General features: G+C 38.6%; 5 protein-coding genes across 14 annotated transcripts; 4 read left to right on the top strand and 1 right to left on the bottom strand.

The window, feature by feature from the left end:
* Window positions 1-2,407: 2,407 nt before the first annotated feature.
* Window positions 2,408-6,395, bottom strand: LOC104814360. Of its 8 annotated transcripts, none has more exons than XM_010542375.2 (5): window positions 6,228-6,335; window positions 5,317-6,144; window positions 5,179-5,250; window positions 4,943-5,059; window positions 2,408-4,775 (listed from the first exon to the last, which is right to left on the bottom strand). In XM_010542375.2, the coding sequence occupies exons 2-5, from the start codon at window positions 5,461-5,463 to the stop codon at window positions 2,703-2,705; spliced, it is 2,409 nt and encodes an 802-aa protein (XP_010540677.1). In that variant the 5' UTR covers window positions 5,464-6,144; window positions 6,228-6,335; the 3' UTR covers window positions 2,408-2,702. The 8 variants fall into 8 exon arrangements, with proteins under 8 accessions (XP_010540677.1, XP_010540670.1, XP_010540672.1 ...); XM_010542368.1 differs by having other exon boundaries at window positions 5,179-5,481; window positions 6,018-6,144; window positions 6,228-6,334; XM_010542370.1 differs by having other exon boundaries at window positions 5,179-5,474; window positions 6,018-6,144; window positions 6,228-6,334.
* A 469-nt stretch (window positions 6,396-6,864) lies between these two features.
* Window positions 6,865-10,999, top strand: LOC104814359 (pentatricopeptide repeat-containing protein At2g35130). Of its 2 annotated transcripts, none has more exons than XM_010542367.2 (7): window positions 6,865-6,983; window positions 7,504-7,691; window positions 7,783-8,015; window positions 8,129-8,378; window positions 9,469-9,826; window positions 10,049-10,173; window positions 10,361-10,999. In XM_010542367.2, coding segments are annotated over exons 1-7 (1,740 nt in total). In that variant the 5' UTR covers window positions 6,865-6,981; the 3' UTR covers window positions 10,945-10,999. The 2 variants fall into 2 exon arrangements, with proteins under 2 accessions (XP_010540669.1, XP_010540668.1); XM_010542366.2 differs by having other exon boundaries at window positions 6,865-7,109.
* A 728-nt stretch (window positions 11,000-11,727) lies between these two features.
* On the top strand, window positions 11,728-15,180 carry LOC104814358 (chaperonin 60 subunit alpha 2, chloroplastic). Of its 2 annotated transcripts, XM_010542364.1 has the most exons (9): window positions 11,728-11,811; window positions 11,910-12,069; window positions 12,497-12,618; window positions 12,734-12,941; window positions 13,034-13,179; window positions 13,256-13,562; window positions 13,713-13,963; window positions 14,135-14,335; window positions 14,737-15,180. In XM_010542364.1, exons 1-9 carry the CDS (start codon window positions 11,764-11,766, stop codon window positions 15,022-15,024), a joined length of 1,731 nt encoding a protein of 576 aa, XP_010540666.1. In that variant the 5' UTR covers window positions 11,728-11,763; the 3' UTR covers window positions 15,025-15,180. The 2 variants fall into 2 exon arrangements, with proteins under 2 accessions (XP_010540666.1, XP_010540667.1); XM_010542365.1 differs by lacking the exons at window positions 11,728-11,811; window positions 11,910-12,069 and having other exon boundaries at window positions 12,540-12,628.
* A 1,014-nt stretch (window positions 15,181-16,194) lies between these two features.
* Window positions 16,195-18,385, top strand: LOC104814357 (probable arabinosyltransferase ARAD1). Its single transcript, XM_010542363.2, has 4 exons — window positions 16,195-17,143; window positions 17,354-17,719; window positions 17,808-18,091; window positions 18,190-18,385. The coding sequence occupies exons 1-3, from the start codon at window positions 16,319-16,321 to the stop codon at window positions 18,003-18,005; spliced, it is 1,389 nt and encodes a 462-aa protein (XP_010540665.1). The 5' UTR covers window positions 16,195-16,318; the 3' UTR covers window positions 18,006-18,091; window positions 18,190-18,385.
* Window positions 18,386-18,579: 194 nt separating this feature from the next.
* Window positions 18,580-19,968, top strand: LOC104814356. Its single transcript, XM_010542362.1, has one exon. It carries the CDS (start codon window positions 18,747-18,749, stop codon window positions 19,710-19,712), a length of 966 nt encoding a protein of 321 aa, XP_010540664.1. The 5' UTR covers window positions 18,580-18,746; the 3' UTR covers window positions 19,713-19,968.
* The last annotated feature ends 2,578 nt before the right edge of the window (window positions 19,969-22,546 follow it).

The raw sequence follows: 22,546 nt of genomic DNA, 5'->3' as shown, positions 1-22,546 counted from the left end.
GTTGGATGATGCATTTGTCTTTTGGTAACGTGTAGTCGCTGTATCTATCTCCAGTGTCTTTGTGGTTGACAACCGCTTCACATAAAACTCGTCACAAATATTACTTTTTTTTCATTTACTTATATATATACATGTACACACACACACACACATATATATATATATATATATATGTATGTATTAGTGAAAAATACAATAGCAAAAATTTATTTTGGTCATATGGGCTGAGACTTGTGCGTAGACTTTTTTCCGAAAATGGATCGTGTTATGGTATTCAAATGGAATTCGAGTATTATCGTGAATTGAATAACCATTACCACTATACAATGACACAAGTACTATGTTTTTTTTGTTGGATGAATACAAATAGTTATTTCAAGTAAAATTATTGTTTCTAAATACCTGAAATAGTTTATAATAATCGTATTTTCCATTGGTATACTTTTTTTTGCTCCAATTGAAATTAGTATCTAATGAGTAGAGAAATGTTCCAAAAAAAAAACTTTAATTGGTTTAGACATATATACATATATCATAATTGTTTTTGGTAGGTGAATTAAAAAAAATACATTAAAAGCTTTGAATTAGTAAAGAGTCGGTATATTATTGGTTTCTTTTGAGCACGAAGTTGGCATTATTGTTGTTAATTATAACCGATCGTTTATTGTCATTGTTTTTGTTGTTATGTTAAGACATAAACAAATTAGTAATAGGGTCCATGGAAACGTGATTATGTTTAAATGTCTCCTTTGATTGAAAAAGGAAAGGGAAGGAAAGAGCTAATTACACTTTATTTTAAGTTTCATTATATATATATATATATATAACTGTTTATAAACAAATGGGAGCAAATGCCTCATTGAACTACGAACTTTTTTTTATTAAAATTTATATGATATTTAGTATATATAGAGCCCAAATGATTAGAATATCCTGTCCGATAATTTTTATTTAATTATATTAATATTTTATTAAATAAAATTTCTATATATATATATATATAATGCCAATAGGGAACATGTGTATTTTCAATTCCCACTTAATTATATTTGTTGTTTTCCATTAGTTTTGTGATTAAGATGCTCTAACCAAACCAATCAAAGCATGATTAGTTATCCATGTGAATTAGCCTTTGCCACTTGGTTTACTTCTGCATCAATGTCTTTCCATTTTCTGTATATAGCAATTCATCTATGTTTCAATAATCATATTGGCCGTGACTGTTCGCCCATAACCGATGATAAAAACTAACGTTTGCATTATGTAAAATAATAATCCAAATATTTAATTTTCTTCTAAAACTGTCCATGTCAAAGATTATTAGCGAAACTATAATCTTTGGTAATTATTTAATAAAAGAACATTTCTAAATATTTTAATTTTTGACATCGAGAACTAATACTTGATAAAGGTTAAAAAAAATAAACTTAGAAAGGCTAAATTTCATCTTTCTACGGATACTTGGGAAATGTTCGATTCATAGCAAAATCTAGGCATAATTCTGAAATCATATGAACTTATGCGGTTATTTTATAATTTCATATTCTTGTGTACTCCCTTGATAATTGTAATGGGCCTCGTAATGCCATTTGTTTTTATTTTCTCTCGGTAATTTGTATATCGACCCACATTTAGAAGAGATGCTTAGGACCGAGAGCTATGGATTATATATATAGACTACATGCAATCTTATATATATATATATATGCGCGTGTGTTAACATGAGGAACCATGTATATATGCGCGTATATTTTCACTTTGTTTTGACCTTTCATATAGCAAATGTATGCGTATTTTTCCATTATATAAATATATATATATATAGCTTTATACATGATACTCGCAGATACCCGAACCCGAACCAGACGGGATGACGTTAGAAACCTAAACCTCAAGTTCAGGAGCGAGTTCTCCAAGCTAAGGAGCAGAATACTCACGGATACCCGAGCCAGACGGGGAATAGTAAAGAGAAAAGGAACGAGGTCTCGTAAAGGGAGAGGCCGCAAGGGGGAAGAGGAGGGTAGTACTATCTTTCCACTTTTTATTTTAAATCATATTAGAGTTCGAAATTGAATCTTCGAGGGTCTCGAGCCAGAGATTTCGCAGTCTCGCTCAGATGTCGAGGGCGATTTCATCGCCTCACTCACCTTCATCGCCCATCACCTCCCCTCGGACCAGATACAGCTCAAGTCATTGACCGAGTCGACCCCTTCGTCTTGCCGACCCTCTCACCTCAACCGGGTATCTCTCCCTTGACCCTTTCGCTTTACCGACCCTCTCCCCCAGTGTCCTTCACCTCGCCAATCGACAACATCGAACCGACAATCACCCTCTCACCCCTTGTCGGTTGGCACCCAAAACTAGAGTACACGACCACCAAGCAAAAACTATCAAACTCGAGGGGGGCGAGACTAAGGTCGGGCGGCCCAAAAAACGCAGATACCCGCCCGCATTGACTTCTAACAGGGGCACACATACATACTCAAAAGGTTGGTTGAAGCAGATACCACTTCCAAAATTGCCCCAACAAAAGGGGGATGCAACTCTAACGACACATCTAACCAACTATCTGCAAAAAGCTTGGAATCAGCCCAATGTTCCTACCTTACTGATATCATCGACCTATAACCAGGCAAAGATAATACTTATAACGACTAATCTCCCAAAAAAAAAAAAAATTCGAGTTTTCGCCTTTACCAATATTAAGGTGTTTTCGACACATCCTCCTTTTCCTTTGCATCCTCTTCGTGTTTGAGCACTTCCTCGTTATTACCATCCATATTTCCATCTTCACCGGGATGTTTCTTACTTTCCGTACCTTCTTCGGAATTCTCAAACAGGACTTCAACCTTGTTTTCTGTAACATTTTCCACCTTGTTTTCTTTTTTCAGTAACGGCTCTTCTACTACGAGTTTAGGCCTAACTAACTTCCTCTTCTTGAGCCGAGGAGCGGGATCTTCGGGTTTCTCTTTACACCCTTGAGTTAGATCACCTCGGCTCTTCTGTCTCTCGCTTCGACGCTTGAAATCGATAAAAGTCGGCTTCTGTACTGGTTGTTGCATAGTTTCCTCACAAGCAAGTGCATCATTTAGAGCTGTCTCTGAAGTAGGAGACATTGGATCATCCTCTAGTGGCTCGGCAGTTCGGGTCTTTTGCTTTTTCATCTCAAAATTTCCACCAGCATCGACATTTCTCGTGATTGATTTGAGTTCTTCCCGTTTCATCCAATGTTCGTGACACTCGTGTAGAAAGCTCATGACCTCATCGACTGATTCATCGACTTCTGAGGTATCCATCTTAGTGTCACATTCCTTTGGAGGTAAACCCAACCTAGAAAACACACTCCTCCTGGTGCTTTGAGCCCGACCCGCCTTGTTGAAATCAGGAAAATCATCCCTAAAGTTACCCCGGCTTGCATTAACTCTGTCCTTAATAGGCAAATCAACTCCATCACCCAATGGTAAACGATGAAGAAAGGAACGGTAGAAAGTAGGGCTGGAAGACTGAGACAAACTCTCGAAGTTCATCAACTTTTCCGCAGATTCCACAGAACTTAAGAAATCAGGACGTGGTAAAAGATGTGAACGATCTCTTCTAAATTCGTTCGAAAAGGTATTTGTTGGAACAGCTTTCGAATCAGCAACTCTAGGCCTGCTGGAGCTAGCTGGGTAATCAGGAAGCATGCTAGGCAATGGATGATAGTTGTCACCGGAGGCAAAATCAGCAGTTGCGAGCTTACTTGCCCCGCTATGCTCATCGAGGAATCGTTGAATTCCAATCATGCTGGTGCTATCTGGGTAATCAGGGTGTGTGCTAGGCAACGGCACATAATCACCCAAATCAAAACCAGCAGCCGTGTACTTGATCGCCTTGCTATGCTCAGTAGAGAATGGCTGAACCTTCTCGGGAGGGAGGGAATCGATGGTATAACCACCATAAGAAGTAAATCGTTGGCCCGAGACTGGATTGGTATTGGTTGCACATGAAGACGAGTCCATGGTACTAAAAGAAGGTGAATCCGGATCATAAGGCAGAGTGTTTTCTCCTGTTGCATCTCCCAGGAATCTTGGGTAGGTAAGGTTATAAGTTTCTCTATTTTTTGCATACGAAGGCTCGAGATGTAGCCTACGAGGAGGAATAGCCGGTGGATCTGCTTCTATAGAAACTCTGCCATGCTCAGCAGATTGGTCAAGGTTAGACCACAAACTAGGATACCCAGTTGACACGATCCCTGTAAATTCACCCTTGTCATGGCATACATTTTCTGACCAGCCATTTTCTGTATGCCTCAGGTTCTCAGGGACTATAGTATTAGTATCTAAAGAAAAAGGAGAATGAATAGTAGCATCTCTCCCAAATTTTATGCCCATGCCAAATTCATTTCCTAACAAATCTTTTGCCCCAGGTACTCTGTGATCAGTGAGCCTTCTAAATTCAATAGATGCATCATCTCCAGGCTGTTCATTCCCTGTGGGTGTATCATAATCTCGACCTACATCAGGTTCACCCTCTAAGCCGCTAAATGCTGTTAACCTACAATCTTTGACAGGATTTCTGCTGTTAACAAAACAATCCCCTGACGGTACATCTCTGAAAGCTAACTTGCAGTCAGTATCTCCACCATGTTCTATTGCATTGTCATTCTGAGCCCGGAGATCATCAATGGCTTTGCTGAATTCACTTGCTTGTTTCCTTGTGGAAAACCTACCCATAGGTCTAATCGATGGTGACCTCTCTATCTTCTTAGGGCTAAACAATGTCAAGAGCCTCTGAACCTGCAGATTTACATTTACAAATATGAAAAATCACGAGAAGTTGTCAAAGAACATGGAACGGCTAACTGACACCTGGATGCAGAAAAAGCGAGGGAAAAGTGGAAGGAAACAGCCATAGCCATAGTCATCCATTAAGGTTTGGACTCAGGGAGGACAAGTGAGCACACCTGAACCTCTGAAAGCCCAAAATTGAACTTATATCGTGAAAAGTAATTCTCTCGTATAGCGTCACGAAATACATCTTCACGAAGTGGCCTACAGTGCCATATCTGAACGCATTTCACCTATAAACAAAAGGGGATCAAGGGGAAAGAACATTAATTTCCGGGAAAAAACTAACACGAAAAAGGGTCAGATCCCCCTCGATAATGCTCCCTGCAAAACGATACATGGATCCATGTACCTGGGCAGGAAACTGCATTCCGGAAGAGCAGAAAGCACCAGGCACAATATTCATGCCACCGTCGGAACATGCCTGAAAAACACCATGTAACTCTCTAGTCTCGTGATCGAACAGAAACAAAACCATTCCATGTTTGACCTGTTTCACAAAGTCGGCTTGCATATAGGGCAAACCGAAAAGCCCTCTCTTAATGCATTCCTTCCTGGTGGAACTATTGGACATGAAAATCGCACCGTACTCTGGACTGCTTCCGATAAGACCACTGTGTTTCCTCACAAACTTCATCCCCTCCAATTCTGTGTACTTCACAAACTTATACAGTCAACAAAATCGAGTTCATCGAATCAAAAAGATAGGAGACAAACAAACAATCAGGGACAAAGAGATGTATCAAACTAACACAAAAGCTATGAAATTAAAACCAAAAGAATGCGGCATGAGAGTGAGAGGTTTTAAAGCAGGAAGTGCAAGGCAAGCCAGTGTTACTATGCCGATTCAAATAGAGAAGAGATAGCAGAAAACTCATAAACAAAAACAAAAACAAAAACCCATGTTCGAATATCGAGATTCAATAAATTCGATCAAAATCATCTCTCAAACTGGAAAGAAATAATGATTCCAAACACTACAACGAACGAACAATCTCCCAGCAACCAAAATTGATAGCGAGCAATGACGTTCACAACTACAACAGCGAAATTCCCACATGCATAACCCAGAAAAAAAAATCAATCAGAGAGAAATCAGAGACGAAAACAAAAGTAGAAGAATCAGCAAACGACAACAAGAGATCATCGAGAGAAAAAAATTGTTATCATCAATCGCGGCACATATTAGACCTGGGGGAAGGAACCAAACGAGTTCCTGTAGGGCTTCGAGAGATTCTGACCACTAGTCAGAAACCACGCAGAAACAGGAAAAAAAAGACAAAAAAAATCCAGAAACGAACAAAAAGAAGATGAAAACCTGCAATCCAGTGACGAAGAATAATAAGATTAAACGGAGAAAATACCAATAGTGATAGATTAGGGTTTCCTTCGCAGCATTACCAGCGGACGAGAGAGCACGAAACGTCGAGAGACAGCTTGTCGTATCTAAGCGAATGTTTCCAGCGAAATGAACGCGAGAATCGAGACAGTGGGTTTGGGTAATCTCGAGCTTTATAAATCTTCCGGGCTTTTGAATTAAAAGAAAAAAGAAATCTTTCTGTACATTAAAAAAATAAATATTATTTTCGCGATCGAATTTTGAACTATACGAGTGCATCTTATGGATTTTCTCAGATTTGTAAAAAAAATATTATCTTTATAAGAAGATTTAAATAAAATTTGGTCCAACAATAATATCACACGGGCAATAAGAATTTTGAATTTCCAAAATACCCTTCAAATTTTTATATTATTATTTTTTACTTATGCTTCCCATTTTTTTAATCACATATGCATAATGCATTACATGTGGATTCTTTGCTACATACTTGAATTTATTTACCAATGTTTACCATCAAGATCTAAGAGTAATTACTAATTAGTAACCCTTTTTTTTTATAGATTCCAAAAATGTCATCTTTCAACAAAAATTGGAATTTTCTAGTTATTGATGCACATTTATTCGAATTTCTTTTTTGGGGGAAAATATAAAGCCCAGATATTTCCGAGCTTCTTACTTCTAGCAATGGATATTATCTTCTTCCTCAGAATTTGTTCTCCTGAAGAGAGAAGGAGAGAAAGGAGGGAAAACCCATGAGTTCAAAGAGATTCATGCAGTAAAAAAAACCCTAAGAACATCTCCGTCTGTTTGGTCATGTACGGACAATCTCCGAGAAAATCCTTTTCATCTTCTTCTTCTCCTTCCCACTCTGGTTTCAAGCTCTTTCCTGTCTGTTTTAGTTTCTTACGTCGTTTCAATCTTCCTCCGCCGATGATTAATGGGTATGGAAAATGAGAAATCTAGATACCCATTTGCTCAAATTCTTCAATTTTGATCGGTTTCGCTCGCCATGGAGGAGATTAAGAAGAAAGCCCGTTGCTTTTTTCTATGCTTTATATACATACATACATACATATATATATATATCGTCAAAAACCATGTGGTTAGATTTGAGGCTTTTACAGAGAACATGTAGGAGATGCTGATTAGAGAATCAAATGGTTTTAGGTGATTGATTCTAATGGGTTGTTCTTCTTTTGGCTGCTTGATTTTCTTCTTCGTTTGCTTGTTGGGTCTTGTTCAGTAGAACTATGAATGTTTTGAGAGTATCCTGTTACTTGGAACCCAAGTAAAACCGGCTCTTGAATTCCCATGGGAATGGTGCTTGATTTACAGGTCAATATCAGTATACACACTGAACTGTATATTCATCAAGCAACGAAGCAGCTTCAACAACATATTTGGGTGTGGAGTGAAGAGTTTCAGTGTCGGGGCTGTGAAGAACTGCAAAAAGGAGGGGTTTCTCATCGACGAAAAGGGGAAATTGAGAAGGTTTGATCGGAAAAAGCTCTCGAGGAAACGATGTAAAACTCGAATCTCCTGACTGTATTCTGCTTGACAGAATGTGCTTATTATAATGCATTGAAATCTGATAACCATTGGTTCCGTATCTAGGTGGATCTTTAAGGGGAAGAGGATGGAAATATGGATCTGGGTTTGTTGATGGGATCTTCCCTGTTCTAAGCCCCATTGCTCAGAAGATTCTGAGTTTCATCCAGAAAGAGACAGATCCTGAGAGAGTTTCAGACATTCTAGGCACACTCCCTTCAACACATACATCATGGGATGATCTAATCAACGTCTCTGTTCAACTCCGACTTAACAAGAAATGGGAACCAGTCATTCTGGTAAAGACTTCCGATTCCGATTCTGATTCTGATTCTGCTTCTACCCAATACCCAAATCTTCAGTTGTGTTCATCACTGATGGGTTGATTCCAAAATCTCTTTTTTTTTGGTAGCTTTGTGAATGGATTTTAAGGAGGAGCTCTTTCCAACCAGATGTGATCATCTTTAATCTGCTTATAGATGCTTATGGGCAGAGGCGTGAACACAAAAAGGCGGAGTCTTTGTACGTAGAGCTTATCGAATCTCGATGTGTGCCCACTGAAGATACGTATGCTCTTCTCGTAAAGGCTTACTGCACGGTCGGGATGCTAGAGAAAGCCGAGGTTGTCTTCACAGAGATGCAGAACCATCACGTCTCTCCAAGTAATGTGTTTACACATCCTAACCATTTTCCTGTAGGGGTCAGGTATTCGAGTTTTTTTGGGGCACCGATCTCGACCTCGTCTCTATGGGTTTCGTGACTGCACTATCTCAACTTTTGTCTTGCAGACCTACGGTCTAGATACCCGAGGTTAAAGGTCGGGTATCTAGGGTACCCAACCCGCGAAAACTGTAAATGTTGACCCGAGTTTAGTTTAATAGTATAAAGGTAATTTTACACGAAAATCTATCAAGATATATGGTTATAAATTTATTAAAATATCAGGGATATAAACGTCATTTTATCGGCTATCCGCGATAACCCTTTGTGATTTGGAAAGCCATCATGTTTCTCCAAATGGTTATACATCGTAAGCATTTTTTGTAGCGATGAACATAGATCGGGTATCCGAATTTTTCGGATATTGAACTCAACCTCGTCTCTACGAGTTTCATGAATGCGGTATCTTGGCTTCGGTCTCGTGAGACTCTTATACCCTAGGTTAAGGGTGAAATGGTAATTTAACACGAAAATCTACATAGGTATTATCCCCGGTAACCCGTCAGGGGATATTACTCAAATAACCCACTTGGGTCGCAACAATTTCAGTGTACACCACCGAAAAAAAAAAAAAAATTTGCGACCTTATTACGACTAATATATAACTAATATACAACTTATTACGACTAATAAACTACTCTTATTTTAGTTGTATATTAGTTATATATTAGTCGTAATAAGGTCGCAAAATTTTTTTTTTTTTTCGGTGGTGTACTCTGAAATTGCTGCGACCCAAGTGGGTTATTAGGGTTAAAACCCCAACCCGTCATGGTTCGAAAAAAATATGAGCCTCGAACCTGCAGTGCGGGTTTCTGGTCTAGTCGCACCCACCTTCGGCTCCATTGGTGGCAGAGTACCCGGAAACCCACGGGTCTATCGGGTTTAAAAGTCCACCCCTATTTTCGTGCGTTCGTTTCCGAATTTCGGACCATCCCTCATAGATTTTGTTTTATTCTTTTTGAGAGATTCAAGATAAAGTCTTAAATGGAACAAAGATCATAAAAAAACACCAGGGTTCTTGATATTGTGCAGGTGCTATTGTATACAATGCGTATATCGACGGGCTGACGAAGGGAAGGGGGAACACAGAGAAAGCAATGGATGTATTCCAGAGGATGAAGAAAGAACGCTGCCAACTAAATACCGAAACCTACAACCTGATGATAAATTTATACGGAAAGGCAAGCAAATCTTACATGTCGTGGAAGATGTTCATAGAGATGACGAGCAAGAGAGGATGTAAGCCGAACATATGCACTTACACTGCGCTCGTGAATGCATTTGCGAGGGAAGGTCTTTGCGAGAAGGCGGAAGAAATGTTCGAGCAGCTCCAGGAAGCTGGCCTTGAACCCGACGCATATGCCTATAATGCCCTCATGGAAGCATACAGGTAAAAGGTAAATATGGTTGCCATCGTTTTGGATAATAACCGAATAAATATTGAACATATTTAATATAAAAACTGAATGGTTATGGTGTTTCTAAAACCGAAATAACCAAACTGAACCCCGAGATGGCGCCAAACTGTAGCACCCTCTTCGTATAGAGTGCTTTACGTATTCGATATCCTCGGGATTTCTAAAGCTTTAATGTCTTGAAAACTCTTTTACAGCCGTGCTGGTTATCCTCACGGTGCTGCGGAAATATTTTCGCTCATGCAGCATATGGGATGTGAACCAGACAGAGCTTCGTACAATATCATGGTGGATGCATATGGCAGAGGAGGGCTTTACGCAGGTACGCACATGTCTAGACCCTAAACCCTTTTATTCCCATCGCTGAATTTCTGGTTTTACTTCCAAGGACAGCCATGAAAGAATCTCTGCAGAAAGTTCATCTTGAAACCGAGGTAAAAACCGTGGTGTGAGGAAGTAGGAAGACACTGAACTGAAACTGCTACTTGTTCTTTGTGAATCTAAAACAGAAGCGGAATCAGTGTTTGAAGAGATGAAGCGGTTGGGCATAAACCCGACGATGAAATCTCACATGCTGATCCTGTCAGCTTATTCGAGAGCAGGGAACGTCCCCAAATGCGAGGAGATCGTGAGCCGGATGACGGAAGCCGGGCTAGAACCCGACACGTTCGTACTGAACAGCATGATCAATTTGTACGGACGGCAGGGGCAGTTCGACAAGATGGAAGAGGTTCTGGCCACAATGGAGGAGGAGGATGGCCCGTGTGCGGCAGATATAAGCACGTACAACGTACTGATCAACGTATACGGAAAAGCCGGGTTCTTGGACAGGATGGAAGGGCTGTTTCGTGAGGTTAAGGGGAAGACGAACATGGAACCGGACGTCGTGACGTGGACGTCGAGGATCGGAGCTTATTCGAGGAAGAGACTTTACGCGAAATGTCTCGAGATATTCGAAGAGATGATCGATTCCGGGTGCGTGCCGGACGAAGGAACTGCAAAGGTTCTTCTCTCCGCCTGTTCGAACGAAGAGCAAGTTGAACAAGTTACTTCGCTCATCAGATCAATGCACAGGGAAGTGAGTGTCAAATGAATGAATGTATTTTGGAATATTACACTTAAAGTTTGGATTTTTATGATTTGGTCCACTGCGAATTCTACCTAAACTTGAATAATTTAACCGGTGAAACAAGGAAAAAAAAAGTATATTCCACTTCGAATTCCGATGAAAAGAGATAGAAACGTTTGTTCCGTTTTGAATTCCGGCGAAACGATATGGAAAAACATTTGTTCTGTTTTGAATTCGAAACTCAAATCTGAGAAGGTTGTTCTAGATATTGATACACGATATTCAATTACCAAAATAATATTAATAATAATAATAATAATCAATGGCTTAATTTCTTTTCTCAATGGGCAACACAAAATTGGTCTGACAAAATTTAATTAATTTTCACAATAAATATGTCTATTAAAAATTATCAATGATGTAAATGTAAATTTCTCTGTTTTTGTTTTAAGGAAACCAAAACAGAATTAAAAGAAAAACAATCAATGAAAATAATACCGTAGGGTTTGATTATTTCGGCTAATCAAATTAAATTGAATAATATACGATCATATTAATTTTTTTATCATATGGATAAAAATATGATAAACCAAATTTTTTTTAAAAAATTTTGAATTTAAATCGAAATAAAGTTTTAATGATAAATTTAATTTGTGAAACGAGGATAGTATTTTAAAATGGAAAAAAATTGGAAAAGGGAGGAAAAAAAATATGCCCACTCGTTCCTGGACTCGCCCGAGTCAGTCATCCGTAAACTCGTTCGTCTCTATATGGACCAAATGTTAAACCCTTCCAAAATCCCTCAACCTTCGCGTATCTTCTACACCTCTCGGAACAGGGGAAATGTTCGTCGCCTCTCCGTCTTCCTTCTCTCCGGCGGCTGTTTTTCCGGTGAGCATCCGTTTCTTCGCATGCCCGCTTTGCCTTCGCCGGCGTTTTTCCAGAATCTTCCTCTTTGTTACCTGATAAAGTATCGCTATTTCTTGCAGAACCGTAATGGGAAGGGGACAAAACCTCAATCTCCGAGGAAGATGTTGGTCGTGAGAGCAGGAGCGAAGAGAATACTGTACGGAAGAGACAGCAGAGAGAAATTACAGGCCGGGATTGATAAGTTAGCTGATGCCGTATCTGGTACTCTGGGGCCTAGAGGTGAGTCATGAACTCGAATTGATAATCTTAGAATATTTTCAATTAATCACTTCATGTTACAGTAGAAATTGACAACATAGAAGGTGAGATTTGAACCTTCTCCCATGGAATTGGATGCAATAGCTACTTTCTGATGGGTGTATGGTTTTGCCGGAGATATTGCCATCTTTTAGAATCTGGAAGGAATCCCTCGAACTGAGTAGATTGGTAGGCTCGATTATTCCATCTACCCAATTGGATTTTATATAAGTAATTCATGTTCTGAATGTGAAACCTTAGGAAATCAAGTGGGTTGTACTGGAAATCTGTGATCTTTGACAAGAAAAGTGAGCTTTGTGATTACAATGATGATGGAAAGTTGAACCTTGATGAGACTTGATTCTTGAATGAGCTTGGTTGGAAATTTTAAACTTGGGGCATGATTCAGGGCGTAATGTGGTGCTTGCGGAATCAGATACGATTAAGGTTGTCAATGACGGTGTTACAATCGCTAAATCCATCGAGCTCCTTGACACAGTTGAGAACGCTGGAGCAACGCTAATCAAAGAGGTTATTCATGGTTGCTAAATGATTTCTCTCCTCTTTAGTTCACGTTATCGAAACTTTAAAATGTTTTCTATTCAATTAGGAACTTCAAGCTTGGAAGTTTTGTTCATGTTTGTAGGTTGCCACCGAAATGAACGATTCCGCCGGCGATGGCACTACAACCGCGATCATTCTGGCTAGAGAGATGATCAAATCTGGTTTGTGGGCAATTGCTTTTGGGGCTAACCCTGTTTCCTTGAAGAAAGGGATGAACAAGACTGTGAAAGAGTTGGTTAAGGTGTTGAAAAAAAGAAGTATTCCTGTTAAGGGGAAGAGCGATATTAAAGGTTACTAGTTATAGACATTAGCTCGAATTTTCTTCCTCTTTACACTTTATATGAAGCCCATCTAACCAAAGATTCTTCTGTTCTGTCTGTAGCTGTAGCCTCGATATCTGCTGGGAACGACGAGTTTGTGGGTAACTTGATTGCCGAAGCCATGGAAAAGATCGGCCCTGATGGTGTAATCTCCATTGAATCGTCTTCCTCATCCGAAACATCTGTCATAATCGAGGAAGGAATGAAGGTGATTTTTTTCTTCTGAGATGAACTTTGTTTCATACATTTTCAGCTGTTTATATGGAACATTTTCTTGTTTTCAGATTGACAAGGGCTATATGTCACCACATTTCATCACAAATCAGGAGAAATCTATCGTGGAGTTCGATAAAGCAAAGGTCCTTGTGACAGATCAGAAAATCGTGGCAGCCAACGAGCTAATTCCGCTTTTGGAAAAAACTTCCCAACTGAGTGTTCCTCTCCTAATACTTGCCGAGGATATCTCATGGGAAGTGCTCGAGACCCTGTTGGTGAATAAAAAGAAAGGTTTGCTCAATGTTGCTGTGGTAAAATGCCCGGGAATGTTGGAAGGGAAAAAGGGTCTGCTTCAAGATATTGCCCTCATGACAGGTTTGTCGGTTATTTTCATCTGCACTTTGATCATTCACTCACTCATCAAACAGAAAACTTTCTTAGTTTTTTTGCCTCTTTCTCAGTCTTCTGAATGAGAATTTTCGACATTTTTTTTTCTGTGACTAAACATCTCACATACACAAGCAGGAGCCGATTTTATCGCCGGGGATTTGGGCATGACCCTTATGGAAGCAACCTCCGACCAGCTCGGCATTGCTCGGAGAGTAACTATTACAAGCAAGTCAACAACCATAGTGGCAGACCCTTCAACTAAAGGGGAGATTCAGGCAAGAATTGCCCAGATGAAGAAGGATCTCGCCGAGACAGATAGTTCATATCTTTCAAGAAAGATTGCGGAGAGGATCGCAAGGCTCACCGGAGGCGTGGCCGTAATTAAGGTCCGATTTTTACAAGCATCGTCTTTATTTTCTGTATGGTGGAATAGTTTCAGGTAACATAGATAGATTCAAGATAACAGCACCTGTATATGTTTCATGTTGTTGTTTCAGTCTATGTTCAAGTTCAATAATTCTTTGAAGCTGTTTAAAGTTATTTTCCATGTTATTCAGGTAGGAGCTCACACTGAGACCGAACTCGAGGACAGAAAACTTAGGATCGAGGATGCGAAGAACGCTACGTTTGCAGCCATGGACGAAGGAATACTACCGGGTGGAGGTGCAGCTTATATCCATCTTTTAGATGAGATTCCGATCATAAAGAACCAGATGGAAGATTCAGATGAGCAAATGGGTGTAGATGTTGTAGCAAAGGTATGAACTTCCAAAGGCCAGACTGGTTTAGTAGGACGGCGTGGGTCGGTCACCCGAGATTTTCGGGTTATTCGAATCCAAACCCGAATGTCTCGGGTCTCACAACGAGATATTGGGTAAAACCGAACCCAAGTTTAAACACTTTTCAAAATAATTGTTTGACTCGGGTTAAATACCCGAAATTCGCGGGTTATTCGAATCCAAATCCGAAATTTCAAGAGATTTAAGTAGATTTATATGTAATATCTCAATAACAACTTAGAGACAAAAAAGTGTCATTACCTATTTATTCGAGTGCCCTTAGGTAATACCTGAATCCGATCTCAGACCCAATTACTCGAACTCGAACACAGTTTTTGGACTTTCCTCGTGCTTTAACCCGATCTCATCTCATATTGCAGGCACTTACTGCACCTGCAATGGCGATAGCGGCCAACGCAGGGGTAGATGGATCGGTCGTGGTCGAGAAAACGAGAGCTCTGGAGTGGAGAAACGGGTACAACGCCATGTCAGGAAGATTCGAGAATCTGCTGGAATCTGGGGTGGCGGATCCTTGTCGGGTTTCGAGATTCGCTCTTCAGAACGCGGTTTCTGTCGCGGGTGTTGTGCTCACAACTCAAGCAGTGCTTGTGGAGAAGATCAAGCTACCGAAACCTAAGGTTCCTCTTGTTCCGGGTATCAACATGTAAGAGGATTACATGGACAAAGCAGGAATACGTTTCTTGCAACACAAGATTCCTAACCAGTCAGCCCTAATAATATAACTCTTTACATAACACACATGTTGATACATTTTTCTTTTCTGCTGTATTATTGCCTTTGAGTATATAAAATTATAATTTAAAGTTGTGGTCTTCCTACTTGCAATTAGTATTTTTCTATTTTTTTTTAGTATTAATTTGGAGAATCCTTAAAACTAAAATGGTGTTCGAGGAACCGTCTCCTAAACACAACCAAAATAACAAAACTCTCTAAAATGTATGAAAGCATGGTGGGTATTTCGGATTCGTATCGAAAAATTCGATATCGTTTTAAAATCGAATCGTTTAAAAAGAATTTTTTTTTAAAAAATATATAACTTTTTCTTAATAAAAATCAAAATTAAACCAAATCGAATATGATATAATAATTGATTAGTATATATATTTATAAAACTGAAAAAACTGAATCGAATAATTTTTGAATCGAATAGCCAAAGACCCAACTCACTTGTTAACGAAAATACCAAAAAGTTTTTTCCGAAATAATTATAATTAATAATATTAGTTTTCATTTTTTTTATCGAAATAATAATGAAAATATTGTTATTATTATTAAAATATATCAATTACAATATATATATATATATATATATATATACCAAACTTGAATAGCTGAGCCGGTAAAACGGAACGCTAAACTTCGAGTTCGACCTCAGACCGAAGGGACGAACGCATATTTTAATCACATAATTTACTCGCGGTTCCGGAATTAGTTTGGACTCAGGACACCTGCTTACCTAAAAAACTACAAAATATAAATACTTTTTTCGATGATTATTATTACTATCGTGATAAAATCAATTTTCATCTGCATTCGTCACGAACCAAATTAATGTTTATATAAAAAAAATGAGAGTATTTGGTTAATTTGTATCTTCTTTTGTAGACTGTAAAATTATGTTTTTATAATATTTTAATAAATTAGTTATCTATACGAAACTTTCTATTTAGTATTATCATCATTTTGAAAGTGAAATATATTTATATCAAAATTTAAAATAGTGATTGTGTTTATTTGAGAATTATCAATAAACGGTGATCCAAAAAATAACGGACTAATGATGAGCACAAAAAAACCTAATTAACTGGATTGAATAAAATCAGTAAAACAAATCGGAATATCAGAGCGTTGCAGAAAAGGATGAGCTGAAGAAGAAGAAGAAGAAGAAGAAGAAGAAGAAGAAGAAGAAGAGCTAATCTCATCGATTCAATCTCACCGATTATGGCGCGGAAATCTTCTCTGCTGAAGAAAGTCGCCGTCGTCGTCTTCTCCGTCGTCGCTGTCTACGGCCTCCTCAACGTCTCCGTCAACACCTCCCTCCCTTCTCAGTCCTCTCCCTCCGATCTCCCCCGCTTCTCCGTCTCCGGATCTCGCCAGCTTTTCCGCGATGAAGCAGACGACGAGGAACAATCCAAGGATCGGGTTTCGCCTAGGGTTAGGGTTTACATGTACGATCTTCCCAGGAAATTCACCTACGGCATCATCGAACAGCACGCCATCGCTCGCGGCGTTCTCAAGGAGAGTGTCGAAGATCTAGCCCAGCTCAAGTACCCGGGTCATCAGCATATGCACGAGTGGTACCTTTTCTCAGACCTCAACAGACCGGAGAAGGATCGATTCGGGTCTCCGGTTGTCCGCGTTATGGATCCTTCCGAGGCCGATCTGTTCTACGTGCCGGTGTTCTCTTCTTTGAGCCTGATTGCAAATGCGGGTCGACCCGTTGAACCCGGATCTGGGTACAGCGACGAGGAGATGCAGGAGAGCTTGGTGGAGTGGCTGGAGGAGCAAGAGTGGTGGAGGAGGAACAATGGGCATGACCATGTTATCCCAGCTGGCGACCCCAATGCTTTGTACCGGGTCATGGATCGGGTCAAGAACTCGGTCCTGCTCGTGGCGGATTTCGGACGGCTGAGGCCTGAACAAGGATCGTTTGTAAAGGACGTGGTCATACCTTATTCCCATAGGGTCAATCCCTTCAATGGCGAAATTGGAGTGGAGGAACGAAACACCTTGTTGTTCTTCATGGGGAATCGGTATCGGAAAGACGTAAGTTCTGTTTTGCACTCTGTTCAAAACCCTAGTTCTCATTTCTCTGGATTTGATTGATCAAATCATGTTAGGTTTCAAGTTATTAGGAAAGTTTAAGCCTTTAGTAAACCATTGGTCACTCATGCTTTCTTTCTGTTATGTATACATAGTGATGTATAGAAGGATAACGAAGATCTCTGTCTGAGTTTGCTTGTTGGGTGTCTTTAGGGTGGCAAAGTTCGTGATTTGCTTTTCCAAGTTCTTGAAAACGAAGAGGGTGTCATAATAAAACATGGAACACAGTCAAGAGAGAATCGACGAGCTGCTACAAAAGGAATGCATACTTCGAAATTTTGTCTGAATCCTGCAGGTGATACCCCTTCGGCCTGCAGACTCTTCGACTCCATAGTCAGCTTGTGCATCCCCGTGATAGTGAGTGACGACATTGAGTTGCCCTTCGAAGACGTTATAGATTACAGAAAGTTTTCGATTTTCGTCGAGAGCAATGCTGCTCTGCAGCCGGGGTCTCTTGTTCAGATGCTGAGGAAAGTAGAAACCGAAAAAATCTTGGAGTATCAAAGAGAAATGAAATTTGTATGCTCTCTCTTGCTCGCTGTTATTACGTTGATTTGCCATTCAAAGGCTATTTTCTGATACGTTTTCTGACCCATGATGATGCCAGGTGAAACGGTATTATGATTATACAGACGGAAATGGAGCTGTGAACGAAATCTGGCGCCAAGTCTCGCAGAAGGTACCGCTCATCAAGCTAATGAGCAACCGAGACAGACGCCTTGTCCGGGGAAATTTAACCGAACCAAACTGCTCTTGCCTCTGCTCAAACCAGACTGGCTTAATCATCACCTCCATAGAACAGTGACCGACCCCTCTCCTCTATAAAACACCCTTTTCCTATCAGATGAACTCAAGCCCATCTGCCTTCACTTTCAACAAAACCCTCCATTGGTAAGTGAAGTGTGAATTTTTCCAGTGTTGGATCTCAGAATCGAATTTCAGATTGCGCAGGAAATGTATTTGATTGTTTTTTGTTTTGGTTTTTGTAGCTTATCTTCCCCTATAGTGTTACACATCCACGGAGCCAGGGAGATTTGATTACTCATTGTACATGATGCCATGATATTACACTCTCAGGATTTCACAGACAAGACAGCTTCTCTCATTCTTTTGTTCTTGGAAAGCTTCTGCTTTTGATTTGATAAGAGGCCTTTCTTACATGAATATGCAAATCATCTCTCTCTCTCTAGAATTAGTTTTTTATTTCAAAAGTGTATGCGTAAATTCGATTTGTGACGGGGAAAAAGTGTATGTATAGACAATATTAGGTATTTTTTAAATATAAAATGTTACAAAATGTTGTTTCTCTACACATATAAGAGAGTTTGAAAAGTCCGTGAAAATAATACTGTTTTCTATCGTTTTCTCGGCATCCAAACAGGACAACAAAGTCACCAGCTTTATCACATTTCAGGATTGACCCGTCGGCGTTTACCATCCTCTCCCATCGATTTTGTCGGTGGATTTGTTTTTCTCCGACCAAATCGAGACAGCCCAGAGGGGATTCAGCGGAAGAAAGAACGGAAAAATTTCCAATTTGACCACCATGGATCTCGAGCCTGAGGAGCTCCAGTTCCTGACGATTCCTCAGGTGCTCGTGGAATCGATCTCTATCACGAAACGATCGCCCAAAACGTTCTATTTTGTAACCCTAACCCTAATCTTCCCTCTCTCCTTCGCCATCTTAGCTCACTCGCTCTTCACCCACCCGATCCTCGTGAAGCTCGACTCGGTCGACTCGTTCAACTCGGCTCGGGCCCGGCACGATTGGACTGTCCTCTTGATCTTCCAGTTCTGTTACCTGATCTTCCTCTTCGTCTTCTCTCTCCTCTCCACCGCCGCCGTTGTCTTCACCGTTGCTTCGCTCTACACGGCCAAGCCCGTCTCCTTCTCTTCCGCCATCTCCGCCATTCCCAAGGTCTTCAAGCGTCTCTTCATCACCTTTCTATGGATAGCTCTCTTGATGCTAGCTTATAACTCCGTGTTCTTCGTCTTCCTCGTTATTCTTCTCGTCGCCATTGATAAGAACAAGCTGGGTTTGGCTGTTCTCGCTGGGTTGGTGATCTCTGTCCTCTACTTCGGTGTTCATGTCTATATCACAGCTCTCTGGCATCTGGGCAGTGTTGTTTCCGTGCTCGAACCGATTTATGGCTACGCCGCCATGAAAAAGGGTTACGAGCTTCTGAAGGGAAGAGCCCAGATGGGGATGATTCTGGTTTTCGTGTACCTGATACTCTGCACGTTAATCGGGGGCGTTTTCAGATCCGTGGTGGTTTATGGAGGTGAAAAGCATGGAATCTGGGCAAGAATCGTGATCGGTGGGTTGCTGGTCGGTGTTCTTGTGATTGTGAATCTGGTGGCGTTGCTGATACAGAGTGTGTTCTACTATGTCTGCAAGAGTTATCACCATGAATCGATCGACAAAACCGCTTTGTACGACCACCTCGGAGGTTATCTTGGAGAGTACTTGCCTCTCAAGAGCAACATCCAGATGGAGGATTTGAATGCCTGAATGGTGACAAACCCTGTTACAGAACAGGGTCGAGGAAGAAGAGGAAGCGAAGTTATGTCTGAGTAATCTTGTTCTGTAACTAGTAATGGTGTAAAGGTGGAAGCTTTGTGTACTTGTTGTTGGCTGTATGTATATCCCACAAATGAAGCAGCTTTCTCTGAGTTCTTGATCTTGTAAGTGCGTTGGTTCTACCGATATGGTGAAGCTTCGGCTTGTAAGGAGAGGGAAGGGAATACAGAACAGAATCTTTGTCATTCTTAGATGCTTTTGGGTTTAGGGTTCATGCAAATTTCGAAAGAGATAACTCAAAATCGAAACCGAAAGTATTCATACGACGGAAAATAAACTTGGGATTAAAACAATGTTGATGTCGATGTTTGGTAGATCATTATCTTGGTTCGGTCGGACTTTTGAATTTGTTGTATACAGATCTGGGATTGGTTGATGTTTCAGATGGTTATACACCATTTTGGGCTTTGGTTTGGTTATTTTTCAGATTTTTTTTTAATTATCATTTTACAAACAAAATTATAACTATTAGATAATTTAGTTGGAATAAAAAATATTTAAATTTTTTATTTGGTTCGAATTTTTTCGGTTTTATAAAAACTATAATCATAATTTTTATATTGAATTCTACTCGGCTTGATTATTCCGTTTTTAATTCAATTTCTTTTAAACGAGTTCAATGTCTCTAAGCATATGCAGGCAACGCAATTGCGAAATAAAATTATATGTTTCGTAGTTATTCGTATTCCGAATCAGGTTTCACGATTTAGTGGTTTTGAAACAATTACAAAAACATCATTTATATTTATTAAAAATTTTAAAAACTCACATTTGATTTGCTTTCCTAAAATTATAAAATATCTAAATGTTTATTAAACAACATAAAATTTTTCTATTTTATGTGGGTCATAAGCCCAAAAACGCTTGCCTCCGCCGCCAACCAGTAGATTTGATGGGCTAAGGCCATCGCGAGGCTAGTCCTTATCAAATAATTTTTCGGAATCCGTATAAAATAATATTTTCTTATAAAAATATTAAATAATTTTTTAAAAAATATTTAAAGATAAATTTATTGTGAATTATGTGTAAAATATTTAATAGTTTAAGATTTGAAATTTATGATATGTGTAAATAAATGGTGAAATATAAAAATGTTTTTTTATAATTAATTTGGGATTGAAAATTGAAAGATGAGTATCGGATTATGTTATGAATATTTATTCTAGATTTACAAAAAAGAAATAATGATCAATTATATTAATTAATGAATTTAATATTATAAAGGTGAGAAAGTAACAAAAAATTATAATAATTAGTGATAATAATTATAAAATATAATTTTAATTAGTTATTATATATTAATTACAAGTTAGTATTTAAAAATTAATTTTTTAAAATCTAACTCGACCATTGTGGGGCCCCGTGCTACGACACCTGTTTTTTTTTTTCCGGCTCTGCCTATGAATATACCACCGATATCATTTATTGTTATTATTATTATTATTATTATGAAAAGTCAGAGATTTTTTTTTTGTGTTTAAAAAAGTGGTTACTCATAGAAAATTGACGCATATGTATAATGCAATGAAATCGAAGGTCTAGATTTTATATATTATTTTTGTTTTTATTACGTTTTTTAACCGTTAGAGGCTAATTAAATAACCAATTAAATTTGGGAACGATATGTGTTTCAATTTTCTAAACACGTGTGTCCTATTCAGTCAGTCGTATTCAAATTGGGAACCAACCATTAGTACACCATTATATAAAAAAATTTTATAATTACTAAAGTAAACAACATCTTTATATTTATGGAAATTCAGAATTTGTAGATATGAATAAATTGACAACATTTTCTCTTTTTCTTCACAAGAAAAATAAAATAAAATAAAGTTTGCCAACCTGAATAACCTTTTTATAAGTATACATCCCCAGAGGTATATTCCAAGATTCCATTTTTTTTATATTCCATAATAACTACACTTTATTGTCACCGATAATAATGACATTTATAATGGAAGCTTGCAAAAGATCTAAAATCGAAAATTAAATTTAAAAAAAAAACGCATAATGCATTGTGACAATAAAATACTATTCGACTAATTTTAGTTCAATTAATTTTCTGGCGCCAATAATTTAACCGGTAAATATGGATATAAAACTGTACGTGATTTTAAATTCGAGTCTTGAAATATATATTCATGATTCGTTAAACTATTTTTTATACGGATTCAGAAAATATTAAACAAACTCGCTAAAAAAACGAATTAGTTACTCTAAAAAGGATTAGTCCGTTCTAAATTCCTAGTTTCGATTTAGGGTTCTGTCTTATTTTATATGATTAAGACACTGAAAAAATAATCATGACGGTTACGTGTGGAAGATGGTGGACCGACCGAACATAAACTACCCCTTCGAATGAATATACTACGTGCTATTATAAGTTTATAACACACACGGATATGCATATGTCACATATACATACATTCACGTATGTATTCTTGATTTGCTCCCAACATCATGGCCCATACCTCCAACGAAATGCTGACACGTGTTACTCTTCATAATCGTTCTTATACCACACATGCATGCACGATGTATTAATCAGATTCTATTTTCATATATATAATTTAAATTATCGTATTATTATATAATAATCCGCACGACCAAAAACAAGTGAATACTTTTTTTTTTTGTTGAAATACAGGTGAATAAAGTTACTAGAAAATGTGAAATAATGATCTTATATATGAAATATTAACTATGAATTTCGAATAGTTTTGTTTTATTTTACAATATATATATATATATATATATATATATAT

Source organism: Tarenaya hassleriana, unplaced genomic scaffold (assembly GCF_000463585.1).
Source record: "Tarenaya hassleriana unplaced genomic scaffold, ASM46358v1 Cleome21, whole genome shotgun sequence".
NCBI lineage: Eukaryota > Viridiplantae > Streptophyta > Magnoliopsida > Brassicales > Cleomaceae > Tarenaya > Tarenaya hassleriana.
Note: the sequence above shows the minus strand (reverse complement) of the source record. Positions and strands in the feature narration are given on the sequence as shown.